Genomic DNA, 16,241 nt, shown 5'->3' on the forward strand with positions numbered 1-16,241 from the left:
TTAAGTAGGTCTCACTACACAGTCATAGAGGAACCTAACAAAGACCTTTCACTAAAAAAAGTACTTTATTTTTCAATTTCTAACCTTTCAGTTTCCTCTTCATCAACCTCATCCTTGTCAGCTGGCTCTTCTTCCTCATTTCCCTCTGCCTCCTGGAGGATCAAAAAGCCAAATTCATTTTTCAACCCAAAACATGTTGGAGACATTCCAAGACACAGTATTGCATATATTTAGTTCTCTTAAAATTCAGCAGGAGGTTCACTTCCAATTCCTTTGTCAGGGAATTAAAGAAAACATTATTGGGAGAAAACTTTCATTTTTACTCACCTTCTTTTCTTCCTCTTCTTCATTTTTCTCTTCAGCCTGAAAGAAGAAAACATATGAAGATGGTTAAAATACACAGTATAATTTTGCTTTTAGCTGTTTCAGCATATTATAATTGTAATTAACTCTTAAGCTCCAAGACAGTGTAACCAAAAACAAATTTTGCCTTACCATATCAACACAATTCCAAGAAGAATGGGTTTGAGAAGAGAGGAAAATGTCAGTTGGGAGACATAATGTTTGATTAAAATCCAAATTCTTGGAGCTGTCCTTATATGAAATGTCTGACTGACAATACAGAGAACTAATATTTAAATCTAGAGAGTGAATAACAAGGGCAAAATAAATATTAAACCTCACCTCCTCATCACCTGCTGCTGTTTCCTCTTCATCATCGCCTTTTGTCTCTGCCTGTGTAAATAGAATGTTATAACAAACCATGTTAGTGATTTACAACACATATTGCAGCAAAATGTGCATCAGGCTGAGAAGTGTTTGCCAGAAGGAAATTGATGAACACACCTCCTCGTTTTCATCAGCTGGAACATCTTCAGTTGGTTCATCTGTCTTCTTCTTTTTAGCAGCATCACTCTGAAACCAACATCAGTCAATTGCTACTTGAATAACACAAAAACTTCCCAGAACAAATTCCATCGCCCTTTACACCCCAACAGCAGTATCCACACTCCCCATCATTTCCTCAGTCTATAAATTTTGTTTGGTACTGACAAGGAGAATTTCTTTAGCATTTCGCGCTTCTTAGGCCAACAATCATTTCCTTTGCTCTCATGATCTAGTAATTCAGATATATCACTGTAAGGGGAAATTAGACATTGATCTCTCGTAGGCTTTAAAAGGTTTTAAAAAAATTTGAGACAGTCCTAGTTGCCAGAATCTGAAGTAAATCTCTTGAAGTAAATGATCATTTCGACTCTTGCAATAAGAGCCATTTTTTATTCCCAGTAGAGTTAAGTACCTACTAACAGTTTCACTCTAAATACCTTATTTTCCTTGGACATACCTTGCTTCCAGGGAAACAGCAGGCCGCAATAAGGACAAATGGCAAGATAACAACAATGACAAAGAGCACCCACAGCCATGGCCGTTCATTTGTCGCCTCCAGTAAGTTATTCACAACTCCACCCTTAGAAGAAGAATGGAAAGAGTTCACTACAAAGAACAACATTTTAGCAAACTTTATTTGTCACAGGCAGAACAACTTTTCCTAGAAATCAACTTCAAATCTTGCATTTCACAATGTCTGTCCAATTTTTTGACAATCTGTCAAGGATTCTATGTAATCTATCTACCCTACAGTCTTTCTGTCTGTTGGTCTGCTGATCTGTCAGGCAGTCAGTCAGTTGCTCTATTGGATGGTTTGTCTGTTTATCTGTCTGTCTGCCTTTCTGATGCATGTCTGCCCATCTACTGGCATCTGTTTTGACTTTGTCATGGTTTAAAGTTACCTTTTGTGCTTCATTGACTCAACAATACAACTGTGGTTAATCTCTAATAATACTGTTGAGACACATTCTTAAAAATTTATGCTGCAGTAGTGTTCATTACTGCAAAGATCATCATATACATTTATTTATCTGCAGTTCACATATATGATTTTCATATATTCACAGTCATCAGTCATTTAAGACTATTTTTTCCTGGATGAGAACAACTGATAGTGCAAGATTGTACAGCATATCATGAAATGAGATAAATTGTTTGGCACAAAAGTAAGAAACAAAATATTTACCTCTTCATCTCCTCCATAGGTTTCTTTCACATTTTTCTTCACCCAGCTAAAACAGAAAATAAATTCTTCAGTACAAAAAAGAAAAAAATCGTAAATCAGGTTTTGATCAAAGACACATGCACAAAAACACGCCAAAACAAACACACAAAATAAGTTACCCTCCCTGTACAATACAACATAACAACATCCTAGGCAGGAATCTCTGAGTTAGCAAATTTAAGATTCCCCATACCTGTCAGAAGCCCACTTATCAGCAACGGACTTGTCATTGGTGATAATGAAGTTGTCGAAAAGTATATCTGGAGTCATCGACCAGAGTTCCAGACCAACAGCTGCCTGAGGGAGAGGAAAAAAAATTAAAACCATTAGTTACTGGTTCATCTGACAAGTTGTATTAAACCTTAACACTCTAACATCAGTATACAAATTCTCCATACTTTTCTCTACACACTTCCTTTGGTAACAACAAGGAGAATTCATTGAACAATCAAAGCTTCTTAGGTTGACAATCATTTCCATTATTGTCATGATCTTAATGAATGAATCAGCAGTAATAACATTATGGGCAAATTAGATGCTGGTTACTCTTACTTTCTCCCCTAAGGTCAGATGAGGAGTTCTTTTATCTCATGCCCCTTTTTTTATTGTGGGCTATTTGTGAGAATTTTAAGCTCAATAAAGCAGTCATAACCTGCCTGCTGAATAGACCACAACTGCAAGAAAATGTAATGAATGATCACCCCCAAGGAATGCCAAAACCAAATGTGATTGATAATTTGATTGTATTTGTGGTGCAATTATCAAAATACATGAAAAATTGATAAAACTGTCTCTGCAATTGTCTACAGAAGGTAATCAGCCCACTGAAGACATCAGATCTAAAATGACTTTTGTAAACAAAGTAAACTAAGGTTTGGTTTCAAGTTACAATCATTGAATTTTAAATAAAAGAATTCAGCTGATTTTACTTACAATGGAAGTCATCTTGAAAGGTTCCTTATCTTCAAAATAATCTGGATTATCAATTTTCCTTGGCTTCCAAATACCCTATAAAATGTACACATGTACAAACCATTGTCAAAACCACAATACTTGAGAAACAAAATTATTGTATTTGAGCTCAACCATTTTATCTAGTATCATTTGTTAAACTCTCACAACCCATCTCCTCCACCCATATTGATAAACTAATGAGAATCTCGGTGTTGATCCACACATTACTTACTTTGTAGTCAGGGTTATCAACCAGTGGCGGGGACCATTTCCCCTTGTAAGCAGGATTATCTATGAAAGGGGCCTTCCACTCTCCACATCCACTTTTCTCACATTTGGGGTTGGCTGAAATCAACAACAACATCATCATTAAAAAAGAAAAGATCTTATTTAAATTCGACTGTTACCAGACAGTTTGTGTTAATAGGCTATGGATCCCAGATCTGATCTGAAAATTGAGGAAATTTACAACAGTCCAAGAAAACAGACAACCTCATTTCACAAATAGAGGAAGACTCATTCCACTGAAACAACAAGTCTCACCAATCTGGGGTGCCTCCCATTCACCATCCTCCTCTTCATCCCAGTCATCAGGTTTAACACTGTTTGGATCAGCAACATACTCTGGCTCATCATCCAGCCAATCATCAGGTTTCTAAATCAAGAAATAGATGCTTGGAACAACTTTCATCTCAGCTACATGACCAGAGAGATTTTTTTTTTTTTCACTGATCCATGACCTAAGGCTCCAGCATGTTTTAACCCGAAATATCATGAACAGGAACCCCATCATGTAAAAGAATAACAGCTTTACCAAAATATATTCAAGTTCAAATCAGATCAAATCACCAAATCAGAAGACTTGTTAATTCTCCCCTCCAGCTGCTAAACATTTCCTTTTAATTTAGTTGCAGAAATTTGAAGTTGAATCAAGATAACTTCTACATGTGTAACTGATAAATTGGAGTATTCTCATTTCCTGTGTGCTGCATAATGTAGAGATATCACAGGGAGAAGTTTCATGTTAACCACTTCTGGGAGTTAAAGGGTTAACAGTACGTTCTTGTCAGCAAAGAGTTGTGGAAAAAGTGTCTTCTCAGAATCAAAAAATGGAACAACTAATCAAACCTTTGCATCAGGATCAGGAATTTTAGTGGGAGCATCTTCATCCCAATCGTCAGGCTTCTCAGCATCAGGATCTGGAATCTTTTCTCTCTCGTCCCAGTCATCTGGTTTTTTGTCATTAGGATCATCAATCTCCTTTGGGGGGTTGACTGGGGGAGTGACATCTTCCAACAAGTTGCCTGAATTCACGCTCGTTTGGTCCACAAATACTTCAAATGAATTGTCAGGTCTCACTACCAAGGTGAATAAGTGTGTCTTTTTGCCATCAAAAACATTCTGGAAGTTTCCAGTAGGTTTCTTTGCATGTTTCTCTTCATATTCACCAGTCTTTGGATTCTTATGTCTAAAGATGAAGTGTAGCTGAAAGCAGGTCAAGTAAAAAAAAGAAAATGAGGAAGATGTTTTTATTGTCTTGTCAGAAGTGTCCCCATAAGCAACTGCACCTCAGACCTTTAATTTCCATGCTGCATGACTCTACCAATGAGCCACAGGGACTCTATGGTGAGGAAGGTGGTTAAGCAGTTCACATGTGACAAGTGTCCTGCATACTGCTAGGGTCAGTAATGTCCACAGGGTCATGTGCATATATATAACATAAGATGGAAGGAATGGTAAATTTTGAACATAGAAATAAATAAGTAGAGACAGATGTTTTTTTATTCATCTTGTCACTGGGGTCGTATGTAACAGGCATCTTGCATATAGCTAGGAACAGCAATGTCAAAAAGCATCAAGTGTTTAAACCATGGGAGAAGAGGAAAACTTGCTTTTCATTACCCAGTCAATCATTGGCCCTGATTTATTTTATTTCATAGCATAACAATAGGCTGCTAACAAAGTTCCTTCAATCCCCTTTGTAAGCAATGCAGGTCTTTTTTGCCAGTATCAGGGCAAGTGACATAAATTGATAAAAGCTTGGTTTGCAAGTATTCATTCGCAAGTTCAATAATATGTTAAATTATACCTTCTTGTCTTCACCGCATTTATCAGGTCCAAACATAATGGTGTACGGACTTTTATCATGGAAAGTTTTCTAGGAAAAGACAAAACAAAACAAAGGAGTACATCACTTACTGTGCAAGATATTAGTAAGAAAAACATTGCTTGTGCACAAACTTTCTTGAAATCAATTTAGATTTTGATGAAATACATAATCATACCACTTCATAACCACACAATACTTCCACTTTACAGGGCATAACACACAGCAGTTTCCATTTCAAATGCAGGTGAAAATTGGAAATAAATAAATTCAACAGTTCTGCTTGAACTTAATGCTTGAACCAAGGAGTAAACAGTACATCATTTAGTCTAATTGTGTAGTCCTAAATGGAAAGTTGCCTAAGTAAGAAAGTGATGGATGTTCTGACTCATAATCTGAGCAGACATAGCTATCTGTGTCCTTACCAGGTCAAAAGAGTCTTGTTGAGAAAGAAGTTTGACATAAGCACCACCACATTCCATTGCCTGCTGAAATTTCACCTCATACCTTGATGGAAAATATTAAGCATAGCCAAGTCAATCAAAATCAAAAATTATATTAATAATAGGGATCATATGTTTTAACCCTTTCACTACCAAGATCTCCTTGTTAATTCTCATCGTTGTCAACCATACAATTCTTACGAGTTTAGTTAGGAGAATTAGCTATTGGATCAACTGATAATCTCCTGACTTGATATTTCTCTTTATTCTCTTTACTTTTCTACTTGATATTGTACTGGTATTGTGAGGATAAATTCTGTCCTGGTCACTCATGGGAGTTAAAGGGTTAACCCTTTAACTCCCACGAGGGACCAAGAGAGGATTTTCCTTACTATATCTATACAATGTCATGCAGACAAGTGATGAGAATAAAGAAAAATATCAATTATGAGATAACTAATTGATTCAATACCAAATTCTCCAAACTAACATAATAAGAACTGTTTGGCAGATAGTAAGGAGAATTACTAATGAGACCTTGGGAGTTAAAGGGTTAAGGATAATAGCTTCGATTTGCATGTTTTACATGTTGTACACATACATAGTTTTAAATACTTTCAAATAAGTTTCCTTGTTTCCTGTATTACAGTGAAACTTGGACAACCACGAACAAACATTTGGGATTGTTATTGTATCAAGAAAAACAAACTAATTGAGGACGAGAAAATTCAACTGTAAGCAGCTCCCCTTGTCAGTTTGCAGTTGGATCTTACCAAATATATCCCACTTATATTTCAGATGCTTGTGGTTTTCTGAGTTTAAAAGCGACAGTTTTGAGCAGAAACTGATTCAAAGCACAATATTTTTCCATATACTTACTGGACCACAAATGGCTTGTCTTTAAAATCAAAAGGCTTACTCAGCAAGGCTGAAATAGCATGGTGTCTTGCCTTTGACTGAAAAAAAAAAAGTGAAAAACAAAGATAGTGAGAGATCTAATGGCTGTAAAGTTCAAAGGATGTAACAATTTGGAACAGTTTTGACCAGCAGTGACCCTAAATCATTTCCAGATCCATCCATAATTAGAACATTGACAAATGGATTCCATGTACCACGTATGCCAAAATTTGGTCAGAACAACAGAATGGCACACAAAGTGCAGCAGAGTGTGTTACTGATATTCTAACCACATTTAGACATCTTCTGTGATCTATTACAGTGCAGACTTACCACAACATAGAATCTATTTGTTATATATGTTAACCCTTTGAGTCCTACTGGTGAATTAGGCAAAATTTCTCCTTACACTGTCAGTACAATATCAAGTAGACAAGTAATGAGAATAAATAATATCAATTAGGGGATTATTGGTTGATCCAATTCCAAATTCCCCAAACTAACATCACTTAAATTGTATGGCAGACAGTAAGGAGAATTACTAATGAAATCTTTGGAGTTAAAGGGTTAAAGAAGCAAAATGTTGTCAATAATGGAATCATCTACGCATCTGTCTTCCAGTAGATCGTAAGCAAGAATCAATCAAACAGCATGAAGGAATCAGATGATCATATATTAAATATCTGTATAACTCAGTCAAATTTGAAAGTCAATTGTCATGACCTTAGAACTTTTCCCACTTTGAATATCTGGTATGAATGCATGAATGCAGGAAACTGAGAGATACTTCTAATTTTATGCCAAAAAGAAAAGCACCTTAAGAACAAGTCCAAGATCCCCACTGAATAACTTGGTGGCAGGCTCCTCAAATGACCATTCACCTGTTGTGCAAGTGAAAAATAGTAACAATTTAAAGTCTGCTACAGTTACCTGGCACAAAAAAGAATTTGCAGATCACAAAAACACCTGGAGCACATCTCATATTCTTAATACATAGCTGGAAACATCGATAAGTTTTATAACATAGCTAGTAAATTTGTCTAATCAAATTCAATGGTGCGAGTGTGCTTCATATTCCTATTGTGCATACTCATGACATCAGCAAACAAATCCCTTGAGAAAAAAAATTTCCATTGGGTTGAAAATGTTATAAAACAATGGGTTCATACGTCAGCTGTGCGTTTATCAAGATATGAAGCACTTGGGAAGTTTGGAGAGCACTCAAGAAGCTAGAGTTGCTCTTGGCTACACCTCGAGCAACTCTTACACATCTTTTGTGCTCTCCAAACTTCTTGTGTGCTTCATATCTCGATGAACGCACGCTGACGTATGAACCAATTGTTAATTTATGGCACAAAAAAATAATGGTTAAAACAATAAAAAAAAAAGTGAGAAAAGATATAAAATCTACTAAAGAAATATTTGCCATTTAACTGTTTTCTGGGAATCACATCATGGGAAGAAGAGCAGGGCTCTTGTTTGTTTCAAACAGCTTCAAAAGCACCTTCTAAAGATATCATGGGGACATTTAATTAGCAATAACCTGTCCTGTTTTTGGTTTACTAACCATTCCCAATAAAATGACTAAATGTACAATTCATGGAAAACATTTTTTCTCTGGTGGTGGGTCTCTTGGAGAGATCACTTGATAGACAAAGCAACCCTAGACAATGAAGTGTTCTTAAAACTAAGTGTTGCCTTGGAGATATTACTGACATTGAAACAATGATTTTTTCTTTCCCATCAACTAAAACCTTTGTCCCCTTGCATCTGTGTTCTTAATCTCCATACTGTTCTCTATACATTTCCTAAGGTGCTGACAGGGAGGATTGTTGAACAATCAAGACCTACTTTAGTTAGTGATCATTTCCTTTACTATCATGACCTTCGTGTGTGATTCAGGGTATATATCTCTTGGAAAAATTAGAGAAAGTTGCTCTCATAGTCAAAGAGTCATGCAGATTTTCCAGTAGTCAGTATTTCAAATTCTTTAGTTTACCATAAAAATAAATTCAACTTACCATCATATTTGGCAATTTCAACATCAACTCCATCTTTCTTGGCTTGAGATTTCAACCATCTGTAGTTTCAAAGATAAAATACATCTTTTAACGATACGGTAGCAAAACATAAATAAAGCTCAAGAACTATTAAAACCGTGTATGCTCAATTCAGTTAGCATTTTAAATTGCTTAAGCTTACACAAGGTTATGACAAAATTATAGGAACTACAAGAAAAAGTAGCATTTGCTGGAGACTATCAAAAATTGAGCACAATTATTGTTACTATCATGGCACGCTAGCGACTTAAGCTTTCTTGGGTTGTCCTAAGTACTTTGCCAGTCTTGGACAAAGAAATAAGAAAATAATTTTGACAATTAACTAGCAAATCACACAAACTACCCTCAACTCGTTTGTAATTTATACATCCTGTACTATTCAACAAAGTCAAGACTCCATAAATGTTTTTTTTTACTTTGTTACCATAACTGGTTAGTCTACAGAAACCTTTAAAGGTATAATTATTCAAGTTACAAATGGTACTTTAAATTTTTTCTGATTGCTTTTTAAAGGGGCCTCCATCTCTCAAGGAGGGTGACATTATCAATAAATCAAACAACACACTTGTTAAGATACAAAGTTGATAACATTCAACTTTTACAGTACAACTGCAGTAGTTGTCAATTTTTCTTTCTACATTCATACTCTTTACAATGTAGAGCCAGTGTCTTACACTTAAACCCTTAGAGGCCTGACTTCTAATCTCTCCTTACAGTATCACCCTTGAGTTGAACATAAAGGTTATAGGAATGTGGCAAATGATCACAAATTCAAGAAACTCCTGATCATCAAACAAATTCTCCATGCTATTACTACAGGAAATATAGAGGGATGGTGTGGAGAATATAAACACTAATCCTGAGTTGTTAAAGGTTCAAAAGGAATATGAATACAGCTAGTTTAACAACGAGTCCTTAAGATATTTATACTGAATAAAGACACTGGTATTTTGCCTATGACAAGTATAAAGGAAACTTGGTTTTTGTAGAAAGGAAGGTGGGGTATGCAAGCTAATAGTGTACTTTGTGTAGAGGTTTTAAGGCATGCCTTGGTAGCTTCGAGAAACTACAACAATTTTTGTTGAGAAAATTTCACTCCTGATTCTCAGCAGTAGCCCAAACATTGCAACCTGTTGCCTACAAAAACAGCTTTTATTATTTGTTTGAGAAACACATTGAGTTGCATGGATCGCATTGGTAATTGCCACACCAATATAAATATTTGTAGATACATCTGCTACAAAAAATTCTGCAAAGTGATAATAAACTTTATCAACAACACACTTTTTTGTTAAGGAAAATCTAAAATTTTTTCTTCCTCTCTTACTGCAATTTAGATAAGCTTTCTGATTATACGTGTGTTTTTGTTTTGAGGAACACTCCCTTATTCTACAATAGTGAAACCCATTGTGTACGCTTTAAAACCATAGCAAATGTCAGAGGGTTCTTGCACCTGTTGGGCTGGATTCACGACATAGCTATCTCTGTACTTGCTATCTACAGATTCCCTAACAAAATGATTCGGAACTTTCAAGTTATCAGAGTCAAGACATGTGCTGCTTATCAAATAAGGAAATAAGTACGAGACAAAAATTTAGGCGTGATGAGTTGACAAAAACATAATGCATAGCGCATCAAAAACCTTGTCGAGCCACTCTAAAGAGAAATATCCCAGATGCTACTTTTTTTTTCAATACAAAGGTGTACAGAAAGCAACAAAGGAGGTGAGGGATATTTTCTGGAAGAAGTTTTTAAAACAAAAACTACTTGACTGTATAAACATCAAGACCTCGTGCAAACTTCCTTTTGCAAGCCAGCCTGTCATGCGTTTACACGCTGGCGATCGCTTAATGCAAACTGCAACAAAGGCCCGCAAACATCCAACAGAGAATTAATCTAACACACGCCATCTGAAAATAATGTTGCTTACCTGTTCTGAAATTCGCCACGGATTGCAAAAGGTTCGGAAAAAAATACGGAGTCTTCATTTTCAAGACTGATAACCGGCGGTTTGTATGGTTCAATTTCAGGTGCCTTCTTTTTCTCCTTGCCCTGTAAAAACGTAGGTAGACAATTACGTTTAAGAAGCGATTCTCCATTTATACAATAATTTTGATACTTTCTTGATCTTCTGGTTCGCTTTCGCTGTCGCTGTCCAAATCTTCTTCATCTTCGACTTCAACATCGTCAGCAGCCCAAGATGACAAAGTACAAAGAAGTACTACAAGTGCCAAGTACACGAGTATCTGTTTTAACCGCATACTGATAAATTAGGGGCTATAACCGAAAATTTCCGACAGTTTTCGATAGTTTAGAGATCTAAAGGGGATAGACAGGAAAATCGAAGAGTCACGCCGCTAAAATACGGCAGAGAGAAATTCAAATGAAACGCGTGGACGTTATTGAATGGTCAAAGTCAGCGACGCATGGCTCCTAAGCCGCTCGAGACTGGGATCGGTTTTTCACTGAGCCAATCACAGGGCTTGTACTATCGGACTATTATGAAAGTGCTGGGAAGTCGCAAGTCACAGTGATAATCAGCTGACAAGGAATCTTCATGTTAAAGAAGTGAGATAATTTATATTTTCCATTATTTGGACATACATAAATCATGGGACTGGAGCATTTCCTTAAGGTAACCAAGCTGTTTCCAAATTCTTTGCTCTCTTTCCAGTATCAAAATACCTGTAGCATAAATAACCCAAAATAACAAAAAATAAAAAAAAACTTTGTGTCATGATCATGGTTAAGACACTCTTGTTACAGACAGAAACATCATACATTTGGCAGCATAATGGGTCAATAAATGCAACCCAATTTATCAACATACACCTGCTTCTTTTCTCTCAGTGTAAAAGTTTATTAATGCAAACAATCCTGAGTACTCCTATTTTTCACTGATACCAGTAGTTTTCCCCAGATTTGCATGGTTACATGAAAAAAGTACCCCAAATCACTTCTTGGTCATGTTCAAGCTATAGCAGAATATCAGCTCACTTCTGGATAAGAGAGTGAGAGTATTCAAGACATGTCTTATTGAAGTAAGGAAACCTTGAAAAAAATCAAAAATTAAAGTTTTAGATAAACCTATCAAAACTAATGAAGAGGAAAAATCCCTTATAAAAATTCTCAAATGTTTAAATCATTTATGACTGGCATAAAACCATCCTGAGTAAAACACTTCTCATGAGCAATAAATTCCTGTATCTACAACCTGCCAATCATTAAATCCAAACATTTTTTAAAAGGAAAATTTTATACTCAGAAAGCTTCACACTCATCATCTGCAGCTTATGTTCCCCCAAAAAATCACTAATAGGCTTTATATAAAACTGAAAACTAAGAAAAGGGGCTGTGCAACCAGTGACAGAGACTAGAAATCTCTATCAAGATTTAGCAGCAAAAGAACTCAAACACAGTGATACATATCACTTTTTGGAATAACTATGGTCATCTTTTTAATGTGATCACATGATTTGAAAACCCAGAGCAATATGCATGACTAAGAACTATCAGAATAGAGGGCCTCCTTTACCTCTTTGGTGTCACCAAAAAACTTGGAATCATGGCAGGATTGCATTTAACACTGCCCGAAATATGAACCATTGAAAATTTATGAAAGAGGTAAGTTTCTAATGAAACTATGATGATACATCGGTGGGAGAGTAGAACAGGGTAATTTAGTATTATCAACTGAGTTGATAACGCAAACTTTTAGCATATTTAGGCTCTAAATTAAAAAGAAGTGTTTTTTTTAGATCAAAGTTTGAACCTCCTATTAAAAATTTTTTAGATCCCCCCCCCCCCCCCCCATAATAGTCAAACATAACTTCAGTCTATGGGGTGAACTGTCCCATTTATAGATGGGCTTGCCACAAATTCAACAAAGCAGCTTGAAGGGAATTCACAAGGAGCACCATCCAGTTCAAGTAAAACCAAAGAGGAGGGCTGTTGATTTGGTGAGAGCACACTGGCTGGAACAAATAAAGTCTCCTGAGGACCAACTACAGGCCAGTAGCGACCCAGGTTAAATCCATTGACAAATGCTTGTCCTTTGCTCCACCCTGGAAGCTGAAGAAATGTGTCAGATGCATTTCCTTTTGGGTTTGGTGGAATCTCTCCATGAAAAAACGATGGTGCAAAGTCATCAGCAGCAAAAGGGTCAAGAACATTGTTGTTGTATTCATTTTGAAGGAGAGAAGTCAAGTTTGAAACAACATTGGCCAAATTTATTGGATAGATTTGCCAATTTGTTAAGATATTTCCATTGATTGTAACATTTCCAACAATTCCTTTCGGATCACAAATGGAGGGTCCATAGTTGATTCGCCCAACATTCTCAACAAGAATGTCAAGTTGCAAGAATTCTCCAATATGTAGAGTGATCTCTGTCTGATTTGGATTGCGGTACAAAGTAGCTTGACGAACCCTTCCAACATAGATAATGGCTCTGTCACGGGCTACACTGGTAAAAGATAGGGTAACAGTTGATTGAGCAAATCCCTTTGGAATCTCAGTTCTGTACAGAACAAACCCATAGTTCTGTTCAATCTGTTCCATGGTTAAAGGAAATGTTGCATTCACTGGGCCATATGGAGCAGCAAGCTTGGGCACAAGATCAAGAAATGTTGAGATTTGTGTCATCTGAACTTTTCCATATGCAAACTTGGTTGTATTAGCTGGGATAGGAATTACAGGAATGGCTTCATGCTTTGAAATTGTTTCACGTAGAATCATGAATTTTGTGGTGGTGTCACCTGCCTCTGTTAAGGGTGCATCATAGTCGTAACTGGTGGGATTGGGATGAAGAACTGAACCACTGTATTGTGCACCATTCATAAAACCAAAATTGGTACCTCCCTCATACATGTAAAAGTTTACAGATGCATTCATAGACAAGATTTTGTCCAGTGTGTTGGCGATAGATGTGGCTGACCTCATCTGGTGAGGTTCTCCCCAATTATCTAACCAACCAGCATAGAACTCGGTGTTGACTAGGGGTCCCCTAGGAGAAAATTTGCGCATGACAGCAAAGGCACTCTCAGGGTTAGTTTTAGGTCCAAAGTCAACAGTTGCATATAGAGACGATACCGTGCCACACTGCAAATACGATTCCGCGTCACCGTCAACTGTAAATAAAATCACATTGTTCCCCAGATAATACCTGAATAACTGTGCCAGAAGTTCCATGTAAGCGTGATCGCAAGCTGGGAAACTTCCGTATTCGTTCTCCACTTGGACTGAAATAATTGGGCCTCCGTTGTCATACAAAAGCGGTTTTAGTCGCGGTAAAAGAACTCCCATCCAATTCTCTACGGCCATGATGTACTCTTTGCTTTCCATTGACCTCAGTGATATTGATGTATTTTTCAACAGCCAAGCTGGAAAACCCCCAAACTCCCACTCGGCGCAAATGTAAGGACCAGCTCTTACGATGACAAGAAGTCCAAGACTGTTTGCAAGCTCAATAAAACTCACGATGTCCGCGTCTCCTTCAAAGTTGTACTGTCCATAAACCGGTTCGTGAATATTCCAAGCAACGTAAGTCTGAACAGCGTTCAAACCGCCTGCCTTCATCTTCATGAGTCGATCTCTCCAGTAGAAACTCGGAACACGAAAGTAATGAAAGCTTCCGGATATATAACGAAATGGCTCGCCGTCTTTTAGAAAACAATCGTTTTCGTAGTCAATGACGAATGAACGAGATTCAGACTGTCCTAGGACAGCAAACAAGGGCAAGAGGATTGCCCAGATGGACGCCATGTTCGAGTGGGTAATGTTTTAAATCCCTTCATATGATAGTATCAAATTTCAGTCACACGATATTCAATGGCAATTGTTCAGACACTGTTTTAGAAGCACCGATTCACTTCAAAATGCCCAGTTTCTTGTTGTTGAAAATATTCAACACGTGTTTTAAGACGTGCAACTTAGCAGAGGGTCATTTATTAGATCAGAATATGCCAACAAGGTAGTGAGGTAAATTTTTGTGGCTGCCACTCGCGTTCACGTGACTGAAATCATTAATCATCCTCAGGGACATTATTTATAGCCTGTCGGGGGGAAGGGGGAGGGGGTGGAGTAGTTTGGGAGTAGGATCACATGGATTACAGGGGGAATGGAGGCAGGATCAGAATAGAATATAAAGGGGGAACCATGGGAAATTGTCTGCCAATAAACTGCCAATCATTGGAGCATCATGGGAATTTTAGAGCCATATGGAGGATCAGAATGTATGGTGAAACACCCGAAATCCCCTAGCCCCTGTCCCCCAAGGGATAAAAAGTGATCAGTCCTTTAGTCTCTCCATGCAGGATTGAGGAAGGACAAGGTTCTGTTATCGTACATTTTGTAATGGGGTCTTCACTTCTTTTCCACAAAATGCACCAGTCAAACTGAAATTTGGCAAGTATCTCTGCTCGCATGAATTTTTCACCCCCCTCCCCCACTTACCCATCATTTTTGGTCTATCATTTCTTTCCAGTTTATCCAGTTTTGTTTGGTTGGTTTGTGTCAGCTTTCTAAGTTTCTGTTCATGTTTTTATTAATTGCTGAACACTTGATCTTTACATAGAATTGCCACCCAAACAAATATTTTAATCTTTAACCCCTTTGGATGACTAGCATCTTACTTTTCTTTACCATTCCACCCCTGAATCACTCAGTAAGGTCACAAGGAAAAAACTTATTGACACCTACCAAAGAAGCTCTTGATTTTCAAACAAATTCTCCTTACAAGCACCTTTGGAAATGTATAGAGAACAGTATAGAGAGAATGCATACTGATGTTTTGGTGTAAAGGGTTAAATGTCCACATTTAGGTTTAGTGAGAAAAAGCAGAGCTCTGGAAAGGAATATAATATGCATGCCAAGAAAGTACAACTAAATGCAGTGATAACAATAAGCAAAACTTATTCCCTACTTTCTAACAATCTCAAGCATTGACCACTAACAGCCATGCTGCAGACTATTATTACAATTTAAATAACAGAAACTATGTTTTCATTTGATTTATGACATGTTATTTGATATCTAATATCTCTATAAAGCAAATTAACAGCGCATACTAATTACCAAAGTAATTCCACTAAATTGCAGGAAAATTATCAAAACTGTACCTCTCCCTACAATCCAAGCACAACCTTTGCCTACTATTGGGGCTAAAAACTCTTCTTTCAATTGAAATTAAAGTACATGAGGATGATTGGTTTGGCCCTAGTACCAGCATGGTTCATTTCAAATGTATATGATCTAATACAGAGGATGCATAAAGTAAAAGCATTTCTTAACTAACTGTCTTGGTTCAGACTTTTAAGGAGACACTTGATTTTTTTAAAATTGATTTATGGCCCTATGCACCTTACAGTTTTTATTGCAGCCCACACATTAAAGATAACTGCAGTTACTACAAAAAGACAAACATAACTCTCTATGATTCCAGTAGTCATTATTATGTATCACTGACATCTACCTGCCCTTCCAATTCCTTATCAAGCGAAATGTAGTTATGTAGTAAGATGTACTTGGAAATTGCACATCCAGCACTGGAAAAGATTTATGATTTGTAGAGCCTTTGGATTGGAACACTTTTGCAAGCCCTGATCATTAAGAAACATTTGTAATTATTACTGACTTGAAAAAAAATTTTTTCCACTGAGAGTGAGGGC

General features: G+C 36.9%; 1 protein-coding gene and 1 pseudogene across 1 annotated transcript; both read right to left on the reverse strand.

The window, feature by feature from the left end:
• Positions 1-65: 65 nt before the first annotated feature.
• LOC131784302 (calnexin) lies at positions 66-10,990 on the reverse strand. The gene is made up of 18 exons (XM_066161254.1): positions 10,697-10,990; positions 10,505-10,625; positions 8,536-8,594; positions 7,331-7,395; positions 6,497-6,573; positions 5,600-5,681; positions 5,157-5,225; positions 4,196-4,552; positions 3,611-3,722; positions 3,300-3,412; positions 3,047-3,121; positions 2,307-2,410; positions 2,075-2,120; positions 1,346-1,468; positions 847-915; positions 685-735; positions 328-363; positions 66-152 (listed from the first exon to the last, which is right to left on the reverse strand). Exons 1-18 carry the CDS (start codon positions 10,833-10,835, stop codon positions 66-68), a joined length of 1,785 nt encoding a protein of 594 aa, XP_066017351.1. The 5' UTR covers positions 10,836-10,990.
• Positions 10,991-11,165: 175 nt separating this feature from the next.
• Positions 11,166-14,507, reverse strand: LOC131784409 (beta-galactosidase pseudogene; annotated as a pseudogene).
• Between the last annotated feature and the right edge of the window lie 1,734 nt (positions 14,508-16,241).

The sequence above is a fragment of the Pocillopora verrucosa genome, chromosome 14 (genome assembly GCF_036669915.1).
Source record: "Pocillopora verrucosa isolate sample1 chromosome 14, ASM3666991v2, whole genome shotgun sequence".
Classification (NCBI taxonomy): domain Eukaryota; kingdom Metazoa; phylum Cnidaria; class Anthozoa; order Scleractinia; family Pocilloporidae; genus Pocillopora; species Pocillopora verrucosa.

Excerpts from the sequence above, each read along its gene's own strand:
- LOC131784302 (XM_066161254.1), bottom strand. The coding sequence starts at position 10,835 with ATGCGGTTAAAACAGATACTCGTGTACTTGGCACTTGTAGTACTTCTT. Across the intron at positions 4,553-5,156 it reads AATGCGGTGAAGACAAGAAG|CTACACTTCATCTTTAGACA; the intron begins GTATAATTTAAC and ends ACCTGCTTTCAG. Across the intron at positions 153-327 it reads AAGAAGAGGAAGAAAAGAAG|GAGGCAGAGGGAAATGAGGA; the intron begins GTGAGTAAAAAT and ends TTGATCCTCCAG.